Source organism: Microcebus murinus, chromosome 12 (genome assembly GCF_040939455.1).
Source record: "Microcebus murinus isolate Inina chromosome 12, M.murinus_Inina_mat1.0, whole genome shotgun sequence".
Lineage (NCBI taxonomy): Eukaryota > Metazoa > Chordata > Mammalia > Primates > Cheirogaleidae > Microcebus > Microcebus murinus.
Genome location: NC_134115.1, coordinates 81,130,262 through 81,142,740, shown reverse-complemented (window position 1 = coordinate 81,142,740; position 12,479 = coordinate 81,130,262). Strand labels below are relative to the sequence as shown.

The 12,479-nt window shown below is 41.5% G+C and overlaps 1 protein-coding gene across 11 annotated transcripts in view; it reads left to right on the top strand.

Moving 5' to 3' along the window:
• Positions 1–6,719, top strand: part of GGTA1 (glycoprotein alpha-galactosyltransferase 1 (inactive)) — a 64,931-nt gene extending 58,212 nt beyond the window's left edge. For all 11 annotated transcript variants that reach the window (XM_076009006.1, XM_076009012.1, XM_012771749.3 and 8 more), the window contains one exon: positions 4,065–6,719. In XM_076009006.1, coding sequence (XP_075865121.1) covers positions 4,065–4,758 — 694 coding nt within the window. In that variant the 3' untranslated portion in view covers positions 4,759–6,719. The remainder of the gene's footprint in view (positions 1–4,064) is intronic.
• Positions 6,720–12,479: the final 5,760 nt, after the last annotated feature.

The following is a 12,479-nucleotide window of genomic DNA, read 5'->3' as shown; positions in this document are numbered from 1 at the left end:
TCTAGCTGTAATATTAATTGTTAAATAGAACACATTTTGCTTTTTTGGAGAATTTTTCAATTTTTTTTCCCAAAAACAAAACAGAAAATTTCAGTTTTCCTTTTTTTTTTTTTTTCTTTTGTCCTCTGGGCATTTCTACCTGTACCTCTTTTGAAAAAGCCACATCGAAAGTTGATTCCATTGCCTCGTACAAAGAGTTGAAAGCTCACATTGATCTAAGCTTGAGCTTTGTCCAGGTAAGACCTAAAAGAGAGCTCTGTGAAGATCTACTAGTTCTCCAAAGATAACCTTCCCCAACCCAGAGGCCAGGAGTCATCACCGGTGCTATCGTTAACAATATTAATCAAGTTCCAACATCACTGAATGTGCTGATCCCAGGGGACTACGTGGCATCTCTAATAGTGAAGGGTGACTGTGGAGTTTTCACATTTTTACTAGAAGAATCTGCACTGTATGGGTTGGGAGCCAATGCTCTGCTCACCTAATCCTTTGGTACAAAAGGGGATAAGCCAGCCACATTGCAGATCGATTTGATCCTGGTGTTTCCAAAAAGAACAGAATGTTGCCCACTGCCCCACGGCAGCTTCAACCATCCAGTTGCAGCTCTGCAGAGCTAAACTGTAAATTGCCCGTCCTGGTGAAAGCGCTGTGCCCTGTGCCCTCGGCTCTGAGGCAAGAGAGAACTGTTTGTACTCAGCAGCAATAAATCCCTATAAGTGGATTTGGACTTTTAGGAGGTGTGATATTTGCTTTGTTTTCTAGCAACAATGCATGGCGCCAACTACAGTGCTTAAATCTCTAAACAATGTTAAACCTCAGAGTGACTCTCCTCAGCACCCTGACTTACTCCAGTATTGTTTCCTAAGCGTCCTGGCACAATTGATTTTTCTTGAACTTCCAGAGTACTGAAGGATTTTCTGACCACCAGCTATAGTCATATCGAAGTCTCTCTTTATATTGTTCAGATACATTCTCTCCTCTGTCAACAGAAAATAGCCAAACTCTGTAAAATGATTTTAAAGAGATTTATTCTGAGCCAAATTTGAGGACTACTACCCGGAGTCACTCCCAAGGAGCTTGAGCAAGTGGACTTGATGTGGCTTACAGTTTGGTTTTATACATTTCAGGGAGGGGTTACAGGTAAAGCCACAAATCAATACGTGAGAGGCATACATTGGTTTGGTCCGAAAAGGTAGGCCATCTCAAAGCGGGGGCTTACAGGTATTAGGTGGGCTTAAAGATTCTTTGGCTTATAATTGGTTAAAGACATGAAGCTTTGTCTAAAGGATTGGAATGTTTCAACATAAGAAGCTGTTATGAGAGATAAGCCACCTGACATAGATTTGTTGTGTAAATCGAGGACCTGTAGTTTTGTCTTGCATACCCTAGGCCTGTTAATGTGTTACAAAGGATGTCCCCAAGAAGGAAGGGGGTTATGATAAGGCATGTCTGACCTCTTTCCTCCTGGCAGGCAATTTAGTTTTAAGATATTCCTTTGGCCTCAAGGGGGTCCATTCAGTCAGCAGGTGAGGGGGTGAGCCTTAAAATTTTAATTTAGTTCACACCTCTTAAAGAATCAACACTGTGGGGGTGGGGGCAGGGCGGTGGTGGCTCATGCCTGTAATCCTAGCACTCTGGGAGGCCGAGGTGGGCGGATTGCTTGAGGTCAGGAGTTCGAAACCAGCCTGAGCAAGAGTGAGACGTCCATCTCTACTATAAATAGAAAGAAATTAATTGGCCAACTGATATATATAGAAAAAATTAGCCGGGCATGGTGGTGCATGCCTGTAGTCCCAGCTACTCGGGAGGCTGAGGCAGCAGGATTGCTTGAGCCCAGAAGTTTGAGGTTGCTGTGAGCTAGGGTGACACCACGGCACTCATTCTAGCCTGGGCAACAAAGTGAGACTCTGTCTCAAAAAAAAAGAATCAACACAGTAAACCCCTGGCTTTCCAGATGCCAATATTATAATAAAAGCACACTTTATTTTAGTAGCAAAGAAAAGGAATCCTTGCATCAACAAAAAGTAAAAAGTACCCATCGTTATTACTCACAAAATGTCATGATTGACCAGTACTGTGGTCGGCAAATTAAATTTAGTCCATGTTCAGTGCACAAGAGTTTTGGGTTTGGATGAATTGTATTAAGCCATCTGATTTCTTCTTCCTCTTCCCTATAATCTCCATAGCATGGCTTCACAAGACAGTATGTAATTTGGACTTGTAGAAGAAGAGACATCAATATAATGTTTTTCAAATGAATAGTTAAACTACTACTACACACGTATTAAAATGGGCAAAATTCAGAGCACTGACAGCAAATGTTGGCAAGGACGTGAAGCAATAGGAACTCTCATTCATTGCTGGTAGGAATGCAAAATGGTAACAGCCACTTTGCATTTTCTTACAAAACAGCTGATTTGACGGTTTCTTACAAAACTAAACATATTTTACCACACAATCTAGCAATCGTTGTTCCTTGGTATTTACCCAAAGGAGTTAAAAATTTATGTCCACACAAAAATCTGCACATAGATGTTTACAGAAGCATTATTCATAATTACCAACACTTAGAAGCAACCAAGATGTCCTTCAGTAGGTGAACAAAAAAGTAAACTGTGGTGCATTCAGACAATGGAATATTATTCAGTGCTAAAAAGAAATGAACTATCAAGCCATGAAAAGACAAGGAGAAATCTTAAATTCCCATTATTAAAAGAAGCCAAACTGAAAATGCTACATACGTTATGCTTTTAACTATAAGACATTCTAGAAAAGGCAAAACTATGGAGACAGTAAAAGATCAGCGGTTGTGAGGGGTTTTTTGGGGGAAGACAGGATGAATAAGCAGAGCACAGAGATTTTTAGGGCATTGAAACTATCCTATATGATACTATAACGGTAGATACGTGCCATTATACATTTATCAAATGTACATTTGATACGTTTATCAAAACCCATAGAATGTACAGCACCAAGAGTGAACCCTAATGTAAACTATGGACTTTGGCTGATAGTGAGATACAATGTAGGTTCATTACCCGTAACAAGCATGCCACTCTGGTGCAGATGTTGATGGCGGGGGTGTGGGGGCAGGAAGTATATGGGAACTCTCTGAACTTTTGGTTCAGTTTTCCCATGAACCTAAAACTTCTCTTAAGAAAAGTCTTTAAGACAAAGAAAAAGGTTAAAATAAGGTTAAATCAAAGGTTGTTTTCTCTAGTATTTGCATGGATTTTATAATGATAGTATGTAGACAATGGACTGGTGTTTTAGATGACCATTGGGAGGCTGAAAGGAAGACTGTGTAACATGAAAGGAGATTCATGTCCCATACCCATTCTCTGTATCACAGAGGAAGATAAGAGAATGCTGCTGTTTGGGCTTAGTACATCTCCAGTGGATGCAAGGGTCACATCCCCCTTGCATGTGGTCTGGCAGCAGCAACACTGGATATATATTGGGGTTTTTGAGGGAGGCTCAAGAATTAGCACCTGCTTTGTCCAGAGTCTGAACCAATTGATAAATAAGACAAAGGGGTAAATAAGGCAGATGGTAGTAAATATCACCTTTGTTACAGTTAAAGCTGGTAGGAAATATGCCTTATATCTGCAGGCCCTGGGCCTCCTAAATACTGAACCACAGAATTAGAAAGGCTTAGGCACCCAGGCACCTATGACATTAGAACTACCAGGGCTTTGGATGTGGGAATAGAGCTCATACCACTAGGCTTCTTGCAAGGCCCAAAGCAGTTGAGAACACATACTCTCTTGGACTAGCTGGCATCCAAGAGCAAGAGAATAGGAGGGACAGGGCTATGTCCAGCTGCTGTTCCAAAGTTGGCAGTCAGACAAGACATTCCACCTCCACCAGGAATGAGTGACCGAATGGTGAAGAAAAGCCCAGAGTGTTACACTAACAGATGTCCCTCCATATGAAAACACATCTGGTATAGAAAGAAATCATCCCCTTCATAACTGTGAAATACAGACAAGATGATTACAATACCATGTGGTCTCCTGCAGGAATCCCAGAAGTTAAATGTTTCCCATTCTTCTTTGTTTCAGATACATTGAGCATTACTTGGAGGAGTTCATAACATCTGCTAATAGGTACTTCATGGTTGGCCACAGGGTCATATTTTACATCATGCTGGATGACATCTCCAAGATGCCTTTGATAGAGCTGGGTCCTCTGCGTTCCTTCAAATTGTTTGAGATCAAGCCCGAGAAGAGGTGGCAGGACATCAGTATGATGCGCATGAAGACCATTGGAGAGCACATCCTGGCCCACATCCAGCATGAGGTTGACTTCCTCTTCTGCATGGATGTGGACCAGGTCTTCCAAGACAATTTTGGGGTAGAGACCCTGGGCCAGTCAGTGGCTCAGCTACAGGCCTGGTGGTACAAGGCAGATCCTGATGAGTTTACCTATGAGAGGCGTAAAGAGTCAGCAGCATACATTCCATTCGGAGAGGGGGATTTTTATTATCATGCGGCCATTTTTGGAGGAACACCCATTCAGGTTCTCAACATCACCCGGGAGTGCTTTAAGGGAATCCTCCAGGACAAGAAAAATGACATAGAAGCTGAGTGGCATGATGAAAGCCACCTAAATAAGTATTTCCTTCTCAACAAACCCTCTAAAATCTTATCCCCAGAATACTGCTGGGATTATCATATAGGCCTGCCTGCAGATATTAAAATTGTCAAGATAGCTTGGCAGACAAAAGAATATAATTTGGTTAGAAATAATGTTTGATTTCAAATTGTGCCAGATTTCTGAAATTGAGAGAGTATTATTCTGGCTGCTTTCTCAGAAAAGTAACACTTAATTTTAACTTTAAAAAAATACTAACAAAACCAAGATGACAAACACATACTATTCCTCCTTATAACTTTGAGCCTTGTAATATGGGAGAATGCATTTATGACAATCAGATGTAAATTCCCAATGATTTCTGATCTATTCTGGGTTTGGGGGAAATACTATCATATGAATCAAAAAGAACTTGGCACAGGCAAAGAAAATGCCAGAAAAACCCTACATTTGCCAGATAATGTGCTGGAGAAAAGGGTGCTAAGGGAAGTATTTGGCAACAAGATATGGTTTGAGGGAGTTGTCCCCTTGATCTCACTGTCTTCCTGTTTTTGATGGGTGTAAAGCAACATGAAATTGCTTTGTAGCAGAACTCTCAGTAAGGACACCATTTACCTTGGCCATCTTTGAAAGGCTTCAACAGCACACTGCTTCAGGCCATTTGTAGTCTATGTCCTTTTCTTATCAGGATATTGTTTGGCTTAAGTGTGAAAGATTGGTGGCAGTTCCCAGCAGATATCATGGTGGTGCATGGTCAGAGCCCCAGGGAACTCAAAGAAGCCAGTGGGTGCTCAGTGTGAAGGGAAAACAAAGCTTCCATGTGAGTTTGCCATGAAATAGCAAAGAGCGTGTGGAAGAGAGGGGCTGATCACTGTGGGGCAGTGCCAGTGCCACCCTGGAGGGACACAGGGCATGGGGTTGGTGCTTAAATACATCATGGATGCAGGCACTGAATAGGAGGCAGTGTGGAGCAGGGACTTGAATGGAAGATGCTTCTTGTTTTGTCCAAGTCATATTCCGTCTATCAGACTCTGCAACTTGTGTCTTCAGTCCTTGGTGAGGAGATGTAGATGAAGTTTTAGAAGGCAAAGGCCTGAAGTGGATTGGAAAGGCTTGCAAGGATTTCTGTTTCCAGGAACCAGGCTTTATCAGAGGACAATCAGTCATCGGACGTTCCACCATTTAGCTAGTGTAAACCTCAGGGTTCCTCAGCACATCATATGCCCACTAGGAGGGCTGGCATCAAGGAGTGGACTGGAGAAAAAGCCCTCCTGTCAAGCAACTTCTCCTTGTCCCCTGCTCCGTCTACACTATGGAAGTGTAACAATCAGATGTACTTGACAAAATGGTTAATTGATTTTATAACAGAAGCATGTGGGATAGCAATGGGAGATCTAATCAGGACTGAACAGCTTAACATTCAATTCCCTTCTCTAAGAGAAGCTATGAAATCCTACATATTATTTAAAGCAAGTCATGAGGCAAAATTTACATATGTACAAATCTTTATATTTTGCTTCGGTTCCAGTTTAGGTCATTTGTTTCCATTTTCAAGCAATTTATTTGTAAAACCATTAAAATCTTATCCCCAGAATATTGCTGAGATTATCTCATAGGCCTGCCTTCAGATATTAAAATTGTCAAGATAGCTTGGCAGACAAAAGAATATAATTTGGTTAGAAATAATGTTTGACTTCAAATTGTGCCAGATTTCTGAATCTGATAAAATGAAACTTGCATTTTTATCTACCATTTCACTGTGACTCCTACTCTTCAATTCTTGTCAACAAATCTCACAGCCAACAAAACAAACAAAAATCTTAAATTATTTGCCTTTGAAAAAGAAAAAGTAGCCCACACATCAGTTAAGAATCTTGCTTCTCTATTACTCAAATTGTTTTTGAGCCAGTTTGGAGTAGGAGACTTTAATACTTTAAGTCCTGAACCAAAGAAATGATCTATCCTGTAAGTTTAGAAAAAATAACTGATGTTTACTTCTGATTTTTCAAGTTCATTTAAATTTAAATCTCCAATGGACAAATTTAAGATCTCATATATGGTTATTAAACTTTTTTAAAAAATAAAATTCCTTATTTACAATTAAATAAATTATTTTCTCAGTATGTTTGGGTCTGGTCGTGGATTATATATTTTCTCCTAAAGATGTTCAAAATTATCAATTATAGAATTTTAAGTTTTTAGACTCAGAGTTCTCTTGCTCTTCTGAAAATGTGTCCACTATTATAAAGATAGAACAGGCTTGAGAGTCTCAAACTTTTAAGTAACAAATGCTTATATAGAGCTTTCCAAAGCAATGCACTGAAATAATTAACTGCCAGTAAAAGAATCATTAGGGGAAAAGGCTTATCCCTAAAGCCCAGGGTGGGCACAGGAAGAAAACAATACTATAACCGTATCTTGGGGTTATTAGTCCTGAACTCTGGGACATATATCTGGCCAACGGGAAAGTCTGGATTTCTAGTAGGTATATTTATAACATAAAAATTAAAAGGAGACCAGGTTGATCTAGTGAGATGCACTGAATATATAACAGGACATGATTCCCTCACAATAGAGAATTACTCCCATTTTGTAAGTGAGGAAAGTGAGGGTCAGGAAGGTTCAACCACCCAGTTGGTAAGTGGCCAAGCTGAGGCTCAAACCAGAGAAGCTCACAAGGACAGATATGTTAACACAGTACATATGGAGGGCCATGTTTCATATCAGGGAGAGTGCAACTAGGTATCTTTCCAGGCCTGTATCACCTCCCACTTTTTATGCATCAAACTTGCCCCCAAAGCATTAAATAAGTTAAAATGCATCATGTATAAAAAAAATAAAAGATTTGGTTATCATTCTTTACATTGTGCATGGAAGGCTGACGCAAACACCATTGGCATGCACTGAGTTGCACTACAGAAGATGTGATCAGGCAAAGGGAGTGGGTTGAAGGGACAGCCATGCCTCCTTTCTTTCCACTTCCATCTGGGAACCACAGGCAGCTAGAAGGGGAAAAATTTGTTCAAGGCCTGAAGGATTTCTCTTAGTCCTTTTTTGATCTCTCCTAGCCAAAGTTACTACCATATGGGAACCTCAGCTATGGCAGTACTTATAATTACAAGTATTTATTAAATGTACTATTTATTAAATATGCCTTATGTAAATGAATAATAGGTATGATAGCATACTCACGAACATGAAAAGTCATACAGGCTGGGCGTGGTGGTAATGCCAGTAATCCCAGCACTTGAGAGGCTAAGGCAGGAGAACTGCTTGAGACCAGGAGTTTGAGACCAGCCTGGGTATCATAGCAAGACCCTATCTCTACAAAAAAATTTAGAAATTAGCCAGGTGATTGCTTGAGCCCAGGAATTTGAGGTTACAGTGAGCTATGATTGGGCTACTGCACTCTAGCCTGGGCAACAGAGCAAGACCCTGTCTAATAAAAAAAGAAAGAAAAGTGATAGAATGAATATATAACATACCATGCATACATTTTAAAGAGAGAAGAGGGTCAAGTGGGGATCCATTGGTCAAAGTCTCAGATCTGAAAGGGTGCAGAGCCAGGATTTAAACACAGGATTGTCTGACTGAATCCTGTACTCTTTCCACCTCTCCAGACTGCCTCTCTTTTTCATACACACACACACACACACACACACACTTTAACCATCTCGTTTTTGAACAAAGGAATCCCCATCAAAGCTCTCCTTTGTTAGGCATTAAAGAGAGGGAATTTAGTAGACTAAAAACTCTTCAAGGGTAGAATGTAGGTCTAAAGTTGGAGAAGCAAGAGCATGAAACCTAAGCAGGTATGAGGCACTGGTAAGTACAAAGGCTAAGGGAGTATGGAGGAAGGAAGGAAGGATGTCTGAGGAGGTAGAAGTAGCCAGAGAGGGGCTGGCTCTGAGCTGAGCTTTGAAAGAGAAGGGATCACTGTGAAGAGTGGATGGAACGAGGTTTCGGAGGGGGAAGCAGCAGTTGTGAAGCCCAGAATGCTGCAATAAGACTTTCACGGAAACCCAGAAAAATGGTGCTGAGGCTTTGAGACTGGATAAAATCACCTGGCAGAGCCTGTGTGAAAAGAAGCAAAGACCACATGAGGGCCTTAGCTGGTTGACCACCCCACATTCACCCAGTACTGTGGCTCTCTCTTCCTTCCCAACAATCCGTGGGTTCCTTTGGCAATCTATGTAATTTCCTTGGAAACTGGGGCCATGGTCAGAGCAAGTGCTCTAAGCTAAGCCAACCAGCACTTTTCATCCCCCTGGTGGCAATGATTGATTCAGGGGTGGGCAGGTGACCTAAACTAGTCCAAACAAAGTAAATTTCAGATCTTTTAGTAGAAATGAGGAAGCATATATTACTGGGGGCTGTTAGACAACAGAAGTCTGTCTGCCTTAGGATGAAACTGACGACAGGAAAGAAAGAGCAGGGACACTGAAGGAAACCAAGTCCCTGGTGACAACTTTGAGCCACTCAAACCAGCCTTACCTAGTCTGCACAACTGAAAACATCCCCATTGAACTCCTCTAGGATTGCTAGCTCCTGAAAGGCAGGACCATAACCTGCCTTTCCCTCAGCTCCAGCACCTACCACATTACCTATCTCAGAGGCACTGCTTAACAAATATTTACCAAATGAATGAATAAATGCATGTATCAACATCCACTCCCATCATGCCTCATAAGAAATAATTTTCTTGCATTTTAAAAATATTGATTGTGAACTGTGTGTTTATTAAAAAGCTGATGTTTCAATATCTGGTACCTGGAACTTTTCCTCCTGTAGTACACAGAATGGGAACTCAGGAGTTGTAGCCTAGGCTTCAGGCTTAGGTTCTACCTCAGTGTTCCATAACGTATTAAGGTCAGCACTGCTTCAAGGTCAGTGATACATGGAATAAATTTGCTTCATGAGCATAGAGCAGTGGTTCCCAGCCTAGGAATTGCTCCCCTCCTCTTTCCTCAGGGACATTTGGCTATGGCAATGTCTGGAGACATTTTTGGTTGTCACAGCTGGTGGAATGGTGTTATCAACATCCACTGGGTAGATGCTAGATATGCTGCAAAACATCCTGCAATGCACAGGACAGCCCCCACGACAAAGAATTATCTTGTTCAAAATGTCATTAGTATTGAGGTTGAGAAACCCCAGTGTAAAGTCCTCCTGGATTTCATTGAGAAAGAAACATTGGGAACTAATATGCTTAATACCTGCCTGTCTATACCCTGGGAACAGTCTCTTGTCAGGTCCAAGAGCCTCTAACTCTGCGGTTCCCAACCCCTGGGCAAACCGGGCCTTGGCCCAGTACCAGCCTATTAGGAACCAGGCTGCGCATCACCACTTGAGCTCCACCTCCCTGCTCCCTCCCCTCCCCCATTCATGGAAAAATTATGTTCTATGAACACGGTCCCTGATGCCAAAAACATTGGGGACCGCTGCATAACTCCCCTCCTTGTACCCCATTAACATTCACAGCTAACACAAAAGTAGTTCCTGATACTGGACACCAGAGGGCAGAAATTTCCAAAGATAACCTTGTTATCCTTAGCGACTTCAGTGATTTAAAACATCTTTTTCTGGCACTAGTGAAGACTATGCCCATTTGTAGAATTAGATATTAATTTGACATATAAGGGAAAATGGCTATAAATATTTAAAAGGTGTATCTGTGAAAAATCAGCCAAAATTAGAACATACTTTTAGTGAATTGGCTGTAATTGTTCACAGTAAGAGGTTAGGTGTTTTAAAGATAGTTTGGTTGCAAGGAGCTGTCTAAACCCCAAAAGGAGTTTATTGGGAGGCTACTGGAGAGTTCCACTGAATACAAGGCAGAGTTGACAAGCAGGCAGTGGCATGCTGAAGCCAGCTCCTACTGGCTTGTCAGAGCTTACAAGCAGTACTTCCCAACTCCCTGTTCAATGACATCATTGTAGTAGCCTGAAACAGACCATAGTGGGAGTATTTACACCAGAATCAGCAAACGCTAGAAATACAAGGGCTCTTTTCCTTTCTTTCTTTTTTTTTTTTTTAAAGAGTCAGCTGTTAAAAATTTACCAGCATGTCACTACAACCACGCCATGAGCAAGAACCAGAGAAGCTCAGGGCCTCAACAGCTGAAAATTATGAACTCCCCCTAGAAGTCTGCCATTAATATGACCCAGCTCCAACTATCTCCAGTCTCGGGGTTTCTTCCTTCAAAACTCTAAATTCCTAGAAAAGAACACGCAAACGGGCCAGGCGCAGTGACTCACGCCTGTAATCCTAGCACTCTGGGAGGGCGAGGCAGGAGAATCGCTCAAGGTCAGGAGTTCAAAACCAGCCTGAGCAAGACTGAGACCCCATCTCTACTATAAATAGAAAGAAATTAATTGGACAACTAAAAATATATAGAACAAATTAGTCAGGCATGGTGGCACATGCCTGTAGTCCCAGGTACTCAGGAGGCTGAGGCAGGAGGATCACTTGAGCCCAGGAGTTTGAGGTTGCTGTGAGCTAGGCTGACACCATGACACTCTAGCTCAGGCAACAGAGTGGGAATGTCTCAAAAACAAAAACAAAAACAACCACACAAACAATACAGCACCACTCCTGCTCTCAGCAGCTGTGCCTTAGCATAGATTTACTGAAGGTGATTACACTATGGAGAAGTTCTCAGAGGAGGATATAGCACTGTGAGCTGGGTATCTACACTCTAAAAGTCTCTACCACTTTCCACTATGTCTGCCAATTACTTCTTCCCATATATCTAAAATATTCCCATGATCCAAAATGTTATATACTACTCCAGCACAGCCCCCTCTCCTAGTAGCAGATCACAGAAATCCACAGGTAATATCATAGGGCCAGGCTTGTTAGAATCCACTTCTCCAGATATTAACCATTTCTCCTTTGGCCACTTAGCTCATCTGACTATTCTGCAATCTATGAAATAAATGGTAAATTTTGCACACACCCAAACACACTACAGTCAATACTGAAAGACAAAGAAGAAAAAGGGGGAAAAATTATAGCAACTGCTATTTAAAGGAGGGAAATGATGGTTACCTGCTCAAGGGGCATTCCCTTGCTCTGGAATTCAGTGGGTCTCGCTGTAAGTTTTCTGTCAAGGCTAGTCACAATCTTTATCCACCATCCAGTCTGCTTCTGACTCATTCAACTATGTAAGATATGACTGGTCGTAAGGGTCATGGCAGGGTAACTTGCCTACAACCTGAACCAGTCGAAGAGCTTTCTCTTGACCTGGGTCCCACTGGAAGCTCACTGTTTTTATATTTATCAGGTGAATAGGAGGCAGCTGGACAGCCACACGTGTGGGACATTGCCTCCAAAATCCAAAGAAGCCCACAGGAATTAGTCCTCTTTCTTAGTCATAGGAGACATGAAGCACTGACTCTCAAACTTGGCTGTACCCTAGAATTTCCTGGGGAGCTAATATTGATGTCTGGGTCCAACCCAGAGATTCCAATTCAATTGGTATGAAGTGAAACCTGGACATTGGGATGTTCACAAGTTTCCCAGGTGATTCTAGTATGCAGAAACTTTGAGAACCACTGGCATAAAATACAGCAAATTGCCCTGTGATTTCCTAGGTAGGTTTTCTTTGTATTTTTATTGTTTGGGATTTGCTAAACTTCTTGGCACTGTAAGTTTATAGCTTGCTTTTAAATCAAATTTTGGAAATTAAAAAAAAATTTTATTTCTGCTACATTTTCTCTCTTCTCTGTTTCTGGGAATCCAATTATATACATGTTAGACTGATTGATATTGTCTCATAGGTCACTGAGGTTTTGTTTATTAATCACTTTCTTTTTTAAAAGGGATGATTAACATTGATTTACCTTTCATTTCACTGACCTTTTCTTCTGCAGGGTTCAATC